Source organism: Cynocephalus volans, chromosome 1, assembly GCF_027409185.1.
Source record: "Cynocephalus volans isolate mCynVol1 chromosome 1, mCynVol1.pri, whole genome shotgun sequence".
Classification (NCBI taxonomy): Eukaryota; Metazoa; Chordata; class Mammalia; order Dermoptera; family Cynocephalidae; genus Cynocephalus; species Cynocephalus volans.
Window position 1 is genome coordinate 185,887,476 of NC_084460.1, and position 12,038 is coordinate 185,899,513.

The 12,038-nt window shown below is 34.4% G+C and overlaps 1 protein-coding gene across 1 annotated transcript in view; it reads right to left on the reverse strand.

The window, feature by feature from the left end:
* Positions 1 to 419: 419 nt before the first annotated feature.
* Positions 420 to 12,038, reverse strand: part of BRWD1 (bromodomain and WD repeat domain containing 1) — a 119,275-nt gene continuing 107,656 nt past the window's right edge. Inside the window, exons 41-42 of the mRNA XM_063078496.1 lie at positions 10,186 to 11,091; positions 420 to 811 (exon numbers count right to left, since the gene is read on the reverse strand). Of these exons, the coding sequence (XP_062934566.1) occupies positions 420 to 811; positions 10,186 to 11,091 (1,298 nt within the window). The remainder of the gene's footprint in view (positions 812 to 10,185; positions 11,092 to 12,038) is intronic.

Here is a 12,038-nt window from a genome sequence, read left to right on the forward strand (position 1 = left end):
GTCATGGTGGTCTGAATTTTTAGTCTAATGGAGAACCTTAAAATTATATTAGAGATTTTGAAATTTTTTCAGTTCTTGAATTTTTCCTACATACACTCTACACTTCCCACTATTTTCTTCCTCTAAGGAATCAAGAGCTTCTAAAGTTACCTTATGACAGGCCATTTGTCTTTTCCTTCCACCTCTCCAACTACAGGCTTCACAATCTTTTTCCTCCTCAGAATTCCCTGTGGTGTGTGTACAGGGGCTGACTGGAAGGAAGCCTTCCTCCCACTTTGACCCACTGGATTATGGCTTTTAGAAAATTCCTCAAAAGATGCCAATAAGGGATTAACTTTAGAGCTAGGAATAGATTCAACGGCCAGTTGACTTGTAGCCCCTCATTGTTTTCAGATACCACTTCTACATTCTCGTAGTCACTATTGTGCTTTTTCTTTCCAGGATCTGAACCGCCTAAAAAAACCCATATTGCTATTACTATCTTCTAGCTCTTTTTCACTTTCAGAATTTATGGTTGTATCATCCTCTTTATAAACATTCAGTAATTTTTTCTTAGCCGCAGCAGAAGCATTTCGATGGGGCAGTTTTCTGCTGCTCTTCCTAATCCAGACATTTTCTGGTCCTGAAATCGTTTCTTTTAGGTTACTCATTATCTTTATTTTATTTGCAGCAACAGTAGCACATCTGCGGGGAACTTTCTCAGGTACCATTTTTGCTCTCAGAGTTTCACTAGGCATTTGCACTGCATCCTTCTGATTATGCATACATGTTCTCATTTTTGTATTGGGTTCTCTGTCTCTAGGAACAGATTCTGAAAAATGAGTGAAAGTTCATGTAAATGCAAAAATCTTGTAACACAAGATTTTATTACTACTTACATTCTTCAACAATGCTCATATTCCTAAACAATGTTTTAAAACTCACATTGCTAAACAATAAATTTTAAAACGTGATATGCGTTTTTGACATTGATATAAACTTACATTTCCATATCTTCAATCTATAAGGATGAGTGTCACTTAAAGCAATAGCTGACTTGTAAAAATGGGATTAAAATACCTTCAGCATCATAAAGCCACTAATCTAAAAACTTTTTAAAATCTGAACTCTTAAAATGGCACCATGTATATTTAAAATGTGGGGTTTTTAATCCTCTATGTTAAACTCCTTTAGAAGTTTTGCAATAATTTTCCTAGAACCTAAACAAGAAAATGCCATTATAACTATGACAGCATCAGCTTTGGCTTCAAGAAGACCCTTAACGTTTTAATTCCAACACCAGTCATTTCCTTTATTCTAAAAACTGTTAAGTTGGTAACTAGACAAATTGTACATTGATTTTATATAACTGAAAAGTCGCTTTCATCCTAGATTCATTTTTTTCAAATATTTGAGCACTTTGTATAACTGAAATTATTAAATCTTATTCAACTATTTTGAGCTAGGTGCATGTGCAGAGAATTAGGATAAAGATTCTAAAAATAACTGCACCCAAAGTGTGTGTGTATGTATGTAGTGTGTGTGTGTGTGTGTGTGTGTGTGTGTGTGTGTAGTTGCTTTAAAAAACAAAGTGCCGAGTGCTATGAGAACATATACTGGAAACCTAACCTAGTCTAAGGGGTCAAAGAAGCTTCCTTTGAGAAGTGTTGTTTTAGATGAAAGCTAAAATAATCTTGAAGGGATGTGCCAGATAAAAGGTGGGACAAAAAAGCACTCTGGAGAGGCAAGTCCCTACCACAGACTGAGGCAGTTTTCAGAAGGTGGTCTGAGATCATACTAGAGCTGTGCAGAGGAGCCACATGACACCAGACTTCCCACTCTTAAAAGTTTTCCAAACTCAGGTGGACTCAAATCTTATTTTTGCCAGTGTCTCAAAGCCAGGTTTTCAAATTTCAAAAACAAATTAGTACTCTTCCAGGATAGAGTGGTATCTCTCTGGTATTTCTTTTCTGCCTCTGAAGTTCAGTAGGCCTTACTTGCTGGCAAGCTAGCCTTACAGTCTGGCAAGAATCAAAACTAATAGTTTTGATAAAGAATCAAACTATCTAAAACTGCCTTAAAGGTACAAAATAGTCTTGAGTGTTTGTAGGACCTCACCTCAAGTTTCCAGACATTCAGGGGTCCATAAGGACAAGTTGTGACTACTAAAACACCCACACCTGGTATCTTCCACCCATACTAGACTTCTAGAGGACTCCATGATATTCTGTTTACTACTAAGTACTAGAAAATGCGGGCTTTTTAGTCAAGTACTATCAAGTAACACTATTATTCTGTAGCAGTTAAACTACCACCTTTCATAGTTTTTCTTCTTATGGAGATGTTCACCTTTATGTCACCAAGCTGATTAAAGGGCAAATGAGCATGGGTACAAACTGCTTCTATGGACATGTTCATATAGACAGGATCATGAGGAAAGTCCTCTGCCCTCACAGTGAAAGTCCTTCAGATTTTTACCTTAAGTCTATAAAACGGATTTCTAAGTTGTGCTTTCTCTGACATCTGTAAGAGTTCTCCCAAAATAGGTTAGGAAATACTTCACTCAAAACAACCCGTCACACACACCAGTCCCTTTTGACAATTAACTCATGTGATTCACATGCTTTTCCAGTACAAAGACACCATGTTTTGTTCAGTGTTAGGTCACCACGCACTGTTAATGGCATTTTAGCAGGCTAAGATGATCATGTCATTAATGCCCTTATCACTTCCTTTATTTGGGCTCTGTGGGAAGACAAGTGGCTTAAAGTGCATGCAGTGTTTTTATTTCAAAGAATCTTCTCTTAGAATTTCGAAATCATGAACTACTATCTTCCACAAATCAACCCTATATCCAAAATGAATCTTGGACACATTAAGTCAAGGCTAAACAAATACTAGAAAATAAATATGCTATAAAAGGTAAATGAAAAAGTGTTTAGAGAAAAATTAAGGTGAAATTTGTACCTTATGGTAGGATGAGGATACACTAGTATCAACTAACTGCACCCACATGCCTGTTGTAAAAATATTAGACAACTGGTTTATTCCCAACAGCATATCCAGTTGAGTAGTATAGATAAAATCCTATTATATCTAAATTTTTTTTGTAACAAAATGATCTAAATTGTAGTTCCTCTTTGATGGGTGATGGTAGTACCTATACTGACAATTTAGGAGCCTAGTACACACTATTTCAATACATGTTTATTTGTACTCCAGGACAAGGGAAAAGTTAAGATTCTGCAGCTAAGAAATAAAGCTAGGTTTTTAAAAATTAATTTTTAAAGGAACTTTTAGAGGAATTTCAAATAAAGAACTATGCCCAGAGGACAATGAATTTGAGAATTATAATGTATTCAGCATCTCCAACTTGATAAAGTGGTTATCTCTAAAGTCTTCAGATGGTATCATGGAAATTTAATAATAAAGATAGAAACAGAATCTGAGGCAGACAGAATAGTGACAGTGTGGGGAATTACAAAAAAAAAAAAATACATACTTGTAAGTCAGTGTTAATTTTATTACTAAGAACTTGGTAAATTATAAAGTGCTTTATTCTTGAGAAAACTACAAACAGTTTTTAGAAATATATACAGGATAATTCAGGGTTAGAAAGAAGTCAAATTTATGTTAAGGTACAAGCTTAAGAACTTTGGAGGCTGCTGCTCTAATGATACATTTGTGACAGTGTCATTTAATACTAACAAGTCAGTACAATCCCACAAGTCCCACTATCCCGGATGGTCTGTGTTGGGATAGTCACTGAGTGCTTGAGACACTGCTGCTTTCAAATAAATGATTCCCTATTCAGGTATGGCAAGAACATCAGTAGTGTAAAATTTTATATCTGTAATAGTACTCCATGATAGTTTACCTGGATGACCACTTTAAATTATAACTCACAGATCTGTGTGTGTTCTAAGATGGTCTGTGGTGAAATCTATATAGAAGACAGTTCTGATTAAAAACAATCTCTAGTTTCTACATTTTATGAATCACTCATATTCCAATTTCGGTATTTCGTCAAAACTTTTTCCTAAGTGCAAAGTAAACTTTACATTACAGAAGCATTAAAAATTTTTAATCTGATCAGCATTTTTAACTGAGGCATTTAAATCAAATTTGAGATGAGAAAAGAAATGAAAGAATGCCTGACTCGAAATGAAAATATACTAGCCTATTTCATGTACTTTGGTAAGTAATGACATTATTGCTCTAGTTGGATAAATCAAATCCACAGTGGGTAAACCTTTTAGTTGCAAATTTTATCAGAGCTGGTTTGAGACATCCTCTCTTTTCTTTGTCTGCTGTTCATTGATAAGCAATAAAATGATCCACCACTCAAGAAAGCAAGTAGCATTTATCAATGATCTTTATCCCTCCCAAAACAAAAGCTTCCAAAAGGATCCCATAAACTGAAGCCTCTTTGAAGAATGACTATAAAGTGTTTTGTGTAACTGGCTGTTTTTTTAACACTTCTCTTTTCTAGAGGGAGCTGGTAACATTGCAGTCTTATTTCTACTGTATGGCATTATCAGGTCAAGAGATTGTCAGAAATAGTTCAGCAAACTAGTATTGTTATTCACTAGTTTAGTCACTTTTAGGGTTCAATTTACTCAGTCAGTGATAAGGGCACCACACAACCTAGAATGTTTTTTTGTTTTGTTTTGTGACTACAGCTAATCAAGTTCATCACAATACAGTTTTCTCTGATCCCTAGAAAATAGTTAATTGGTAACATTAATCATTCTTATGACTCTCAAAAGATTTGTGATGGCTAATGCAATTATTTTATAAAACTAATAATAACTCTATGAAGTATGAATTCAGGGATCTGCTTAACTTTTTAGAAGAGATTTCTCATAGCACTTCAAATTAAAGGTAGGTAGGATAAGGTATCAGAAGTAAATACAGGGTTTTTAATCTACCTTACTACTTTCCTAATGAAGAGAATCAAGGTCACAGACAATCCAGTGACAAATACCTTTTCAAGCCCAGCTCCTGACTCACTTCTGCCCCTCTGGCTCATACCCACAACTTGTAGCCATGTTCTGCCTGCATGAGCAGAAATCACCAATGGACAGAGGCTGGGCAACTACTTAAAACAAGAGGTAAAGATGTAATTGACTGCATAGCACATACCTTATGGAATTAACTAACAAAAATGTATTAGGCTTGGAGCAATTTTTTTAAAAATGCCTTCTGCCTGTTGAAATGGCAATGCTAAACTTATTATAATCCACTATATTTTAGTTAGTAATTGACTGAAACCTGGTTTCTAGATGAATGAGTTAATTTGGAACATTATGGTAAAGATCTTATGTGAGAGTGGAAAATTAAAGATTTGTTTTTTTGATAGATTCCTATAATGATATGGTTAGAATTCTGTAGGTGAACTGAATGTGTAGGTGCAATCCAAGGAATGATCCACACTAAGAAAATTAACTTGAACGTGCTAAAAATTAAAGATTCCTTGAACTTTTAACCACCGATCAAAAAGGTAATTTTAATTTTTTTTTGCCTCCAGATAAAGAATTTCTAAATTATTTCCTTTGTGGAACCTAAGGGATGGGGCTGCTACAGTCCATACAGTCTCTAACTGGTCATCTCATTTCAATTAGGTTAGAGTGCCTTGTCTCTTTGGCAGTCCAAATTCCCATTGAAAGGTTTTAATAAATAAAACTTACCTTAAAATAGGCTTAAAAACTAAAGTTATGACCAGAAAACATACTGTAGCACTGATAATTAAATTCAGTGAAACTATCAGTCTTACCACACTTGAGATGATAGGTGTACGGTCTACAGTTGTTTACGTGCTGCCAAAGACAGAGTCTGCAGGTCTGTAGCAGCTGCATGTTGTTACTCCCTCCTACCTCCCATCAAAGCCAGAAAAGCAATCCTTTAGGTGTCTTGATATTTTTCTACTAAATTAATACTATATTAGAAACAATCTGGCAGATTATGAAAGACTGGTAAAAAATGTTAATTTTGAGAATTCCTACATATCCTTAAGCAACATCTGTAATTTAGGAGCTTTAAAACCTTTTCTTAAAATGTAAAAAAAGACAACCCAGCCCTAAGCATTACATTCTTTACTCTTCAGTCCTTTCCATTAATTCACAATTTGAGCTACAAGTAGGATTAACATTTACTAATCTAGTTGCTTCCTAAACTTTTTCCACAATGCTCCATTTTCTCCCTAGCTTTGACAAATTTATTTGGTTTGTTTCTTATATTCCAAATATTAGGATAAGAGATGGTCTTAAACTATTAAGCTGCAAATCCCTTAGGGTTTCTGCTTTATTATTCCCTGATATCTACAGCAGAAATTAAGAGGTATAACTTTAATTAACAGAGGAAATTTTCTTTTAAAATGCTTCGTTGAACTCCATCATACTAGAATAACTGAACTATAATTTCCACACAATGTAAGAAAACTAAAGTATTTGGTGATAACTGCAAGATACCTGATAAATATATTGATCTACTATTGATAAAAGCAATAAAGCTGGTTATTTCTGCTACAAAAGGGCAAAGCAAAAAGACCTTTATCTAACCATATAAAAGTTACTTAAAAAATCAATACGATGTAGTAGGAAAGGAAAACAGAAAAAATATTGTATGCACCTTTAATAAATAACGTTCTTGTATTGATACATAAACCTCTAATTTCTTTTTAGATGGCACAAATTCAACTTGTACTGACAGAAGAGATTAAAATTATCACTTAGTTTTTAATACCATCTAGTGAGGTTAATAAATTCTGGTTATTTTAAAGAAAAAAAGACTAGAAGAGGGATAGGGAATGTAGTGTGCACCCAATGTTATTCTAAATAAGAATTTTTACTTAAGAGGTCAGCAGTGAGTGCAAAGGGCTTAGTTATGGATCTTATTCTTATTTTCCACAGAGTAATACCCTCAGACAGTATTTTTACTGGTTTCATATCTTCATTTTTCTATTTACACTTGTAGTTTTTGAAATGCCTTTTTTGAAGACTTTGGTACTTTCCTTCCATTTTCTTATTATAAAACCAATATTTGGAAGAAAGCTTTGTGTTGTAATTTAGAAGTTATGAATAACTCTATATATCGTTCTTTCCAAGGATTACTGAACTGGAAAATAATTCAGTCACAAATTTTCCACTTAAAAATATGACCACCCTAGGAATTATATGAAAATAGGATAAACTTTTCCTTTTATTCATAAGTTACTACACATTGTCAGTATACCCTTTCAAAATAAGTAGGGCATGAAAAAATAATGCTTTCTGAACCTCACCTATCTTTTAAATGTTTGAAATCTTTTTTTCTTCATATGCTTGGTAAAATTAGTCTTTCAAAGGAAGCAAAAAATTGTATCTAAATACTTCAAAACATTTTTTTTAAAAAAAAACAATAAAATCATAGGACTTTGGACATACACCACCAGAGTAAAAAGAAAAAAAAAAAGTAGTCTTTTTTTTCATATACACCATTACGTTACTTCAAGTGCAATGGAAAGCTACAGCACTTATTTCTGGATCAGTTCACATTTCTCAAGAAAAATGCAAACTGATCCTAAATGTTAAAGTACATCTGTGCATTAAATCCCTGCTCATTTCACATAAAGTAGAAAAAAAGTCAAACATGTCCTAATGCTCAGTGTAAACATTTTTTAAACTATTATTTATTAATTTTCCTTAAAGGTACTTACGAGTGTATGTGTCACATATGCAAAGTTAACCTTAGGAATAGCACCATAACCAAAAAAAACCCCATAAAAATGATTTTCTCCTTAGTTTTACTTTAGAACTTGAGAAGCTACCATCGTTACCCACACTTTTGAAGTCACCAGGCCCATTCTTGCTTTTTCTGATGAAACCTCATCTGATTAAACCAAAATACTGCTTCTAAATATAGGGGTCTAACCATTTTGAACAACAACAACAACAAAAACAGTAAGTGGCTGACCAATCAGTGATCAGTTAATTCAGTCTAAAGAATGAGAACAGTTCTATTGACAAAGCCTAAACTACCCAAGTATCATTTTACCAAAAAGAATTGATGTATTTATGAACATATTCCATATTTATTTATGGATTTTTTTGGTACCATTTTGCAGACGATGGTAAACATGGAGTTATAACCCTGAGAACAGATATAACAGAGAACCTTAAGAAAAGTTTAAATAAATTAATGTTTCTGACATCTATCACCGGTTCTTAAAATTAGGGAAGTAAAAGGCATCCCACTAATTTTTCAGGTCAATAGTCAAGGACAATTATCCTGAATTAATCTGTCTACTCTACACTTAACACAAGTTGAGAAGAAAAGCATTGTCATTTTGAAGTGATGATAGCTCTCTAAATCACCTAATAAGAGGTATGTACCCCCCCACCTATCTCAGTTGGTAATGTCCAAAAATGTCCTTCTCCTTACATCAGAGTAGAAAGAAAAAGTACGTCCTACCACCATGTCAAATGGAATAAATAAGTAGAAAGTAGGAACACTCAGAATTCTCTAAAACTGATACAAGAGTCCGATGCTTCTCCTTATCTGCCATCTCAAGGATACACACAAGAAAAGGGTTAATTTTGTCTAAAACCAAACATAATTAAGGCCAATAAATAACTTAAAGATGGGGTACTGTAACATACCACTTAGCTATCAAGTATGTAAACTATTTGAATCAAGTCCACCTTCAGACACAAGCAAGTTAGGAATGGCCATCTACACTGTTTGGAGTAGCTTAACCTATCAAGTAAAAGTATTTGGCTCAAAAGTAAGTGTACTATGGTATTTGATGATGTGGTAAAAGTTTCAACTTTAAATGGATTCCAAAATTATTTTCCCACAAAAGAGGTCACTAATAAAGATACACTTAGTCACCCAGCAAAGGACGCTTAGGATTGCACATGACAGCAGAAAGCTAAATCAAAGAGAATGACGTTTAACTCTTTTCCTATATAGGTAAGATTTGCAATTGCACACTTAACAAAACTCAACTCTACAATTTCAATACAAATGGGAGAAGTCTACATATAACTTAAATACTCTTTTAAGTTCTGCACACTCTATTAAAGAACACACTTTCCCTAAATCTAAGGCACACAAAACTCCTCTATTTCACAGAGTAAGATTATGGAAGAGCAAGATTTTGGTTAAATCCCTTACAGTGGAAACCAGGAGATCTTGGACAGAAGACAAATTAGATAGCATTTTGTTAGTGCACGATTTAAAGGAAAAATGCTATGACTATGCTCTGGCCTTAGAGGTTTAAAATATGCACTCAAAACGTTAAAAATAATTTACCAGCACTTTATAAATTCAAGTTTATAAAATAAAAGTGATCATGTTTTCCTTAAAAAGAAAGAGAGACCCAAGAGCATCTGGAAGAAATTGGAAACCATCTCAATGAAAATGACCAAATCTGGTATAATTAATGCATTCTACTCAAGTAGCTAGGGGAAGAAAACAAAAAGTGGTAGGTACCTCGCCTACTAATCATGGTCACATTTTCCATGATTGTAATGTCAGTATGCACATAACATTTATGAAGAATCTGTAAACATAAGTTGCATGAAATTGTTATGCTACTATAGGACAGGGGTTAGAAACTACCACCTCTTGGACAAATTCAGAAAATAACTGCTTGACGCTTGCTACCATGAAAGCAATGATCATTGGTTTTGATAACCAGGATCTCTAGTGTTCAACATATTTCAAACTCTATATGTAGTCGAATACTGTCAAAGTAGATGTGCCCCCAAAATGAAGCATATTTTGGCACCTGTGCTGAATGCTGCTACAAAGACCAGCAAGTGCAAATAAAAATAACAGTCATGATTAAGTCACATTCATAACTTTTCATAGAAAAATATAAATATATTCCCTGAATTGTAAGACAAAAAATAATTTCAAAAGCTGGCTTTCACCATATATTCCAGTCCATTTCCTCTTTAAATGAACTGGCTTTCCCTCAAGGTCATAAGGTGCAATCACTGAAATCTAACACATTTTCTAAGCTTCTATCATCATCCCCATCGTGGTATCTCACGGTCCTTCTACCCTGATTTCTCGTTTTTATTTTTGAACGTCGGAGAACTCTTTTAGATTTTGCATAGTCCAAATCCTCCCAGTCATTATCATCCACATTTAACCTAGGACGTTTGCTTTGTCTTTGACGTCTCACAGTTTTAGATACATTAGCTGTAAAAGTTTTACCTTTTCTAACTACTTTTGCTTTTCCTTTTGTTTTCTTCCTTTTGGTTTTTGCATTATCAGTACAGTCAATATCTGATTCAGTTACAGATCCCAAATCTGATGATTTGGAACTAGTGTCACGTCCAAACTTTGAACTCCTGGTTGTTTCAGAATTCATATTTTCCAATTCAGGATGCAATCTCTTCCTTTTTATTTCTGTCTCTGCTACTTCCTGCAAATCATGAATCACTTTTGTCTTACTGAAAGGAGCCTTTCCATAGGTCCTGAGTCTTCTGCCATTCCACCTGCGTAGCCCATAATTCAGTTCCTCTTCAAAGTTATTCTCTGCAGTAACTTTTTGGGCCAAAGTTGATCCAGAAGAAAAACCAATCTCACTCCCTGGAATATGGCTTTTTGAATCTTCTTCTGAAGACCCAATAGAGGAATTTTTTGTTTTAGAAGGTACAGTTGTTTTGCTACTACTTGTATGCCTGTTCTCGTATTCTGAATTCAACATACCTTCAGAGTCTGAGTCTCCTTTTAAAGACTGACTAATACTTTTTGTACTACCTTCTGAGTCAGGTTCAGGTGGCTTACCTTTACAGGCATACTGTTCATTTGGCACTTCACAGTTTACATCTCCCTCACAATTACTCAGTATCTTAGAGGTGGTACAAGCAAAATGGAGAGGCTTTTTCCTGCCATTTTTGCTTCTAGTGCACACATTTTCTAAACTGACATCTTCTATATCACTCATGAGCTTAATCCTATTGACAGCTGTAGTTGCACATCTTCGAGTAATCCTTAGGAGACCTGTTTTGGCTTTTGATGATTTCTTAACCACCTTTGAATTGTTGTCTGAGTCACTGGAACAGACCCTTTTCCTGGAAACTTTTCTGCTTTGTCCATTGTCTTGTGATGTAGAACCTAAAAATTAAGAGTATTCTTTTAATCCTTAATAAAAGGGTAAGTCTAATGGAACTAAATGTTCAACATTCAAAACAATTTCAGTCCAGAATTCTTATTAACTTGGAGGGGAGATGGCAGTGAATGGGATGGTCTATACCACTTAATACTTTAAAGCAGTGACTTTTTCATCCTCAGCACCATTCACAAGTACAACACATTCATATCAATAAAATCCCATGTCCCTGATACTTTATAATTTTTTTTTAAACAGCCAAGTTTGCAATTATCTTGACACTATAATATTAACATGCACACAGACTAAACTGTTTACCACTGCACTAAGGTATACAAACTAATCATTTATTCTCACAGCCTCCCTGGAACTTTTCCTAACTCCACAAGTTCCAATCACACTATTTTTAATCCTAGCGTTAGCTGCCTTTTGTTCTTGGTATTTTTCTTATCAAGTCCCATTTACCAAAGTACAATCTTAATTCAGCAAGTTATTTCACCACTGTGTGCTCCAGAGTTATTACCTGTAAAATGGACAATGATGATAATAATATCTACCTCATAAAAGATATGAAGACTAACCTGATTAATAATGTAAAGTGTTTAGAAAAATGTCCTGATACACAGAAACAGCTCGGTAACTGTTCTGTCAGCTGTTATCATTATTATTACTTACCACATTCCTTTTAACCAGTCCTACCCTCTCCTCTTCTTAAGCCATCATCACCAAAGCTTATAAATGTGCTTGTCTCTGCTTTTCTCAGGCCCAAGTCCAATACAATAACCCCATCACCAATCCCAGAAGTGAAATCTTTAATGGAAATAGTTGCTACGGCCAAGATTGCCAGATAAGTGAATAAAAACTAAGTGTAGTCAATAAACATTTATGTATGCATATAAGAATAAAAGGAATGAACAGAAAAGGCTAACAGAGAATGCATGGAGTATGGAGA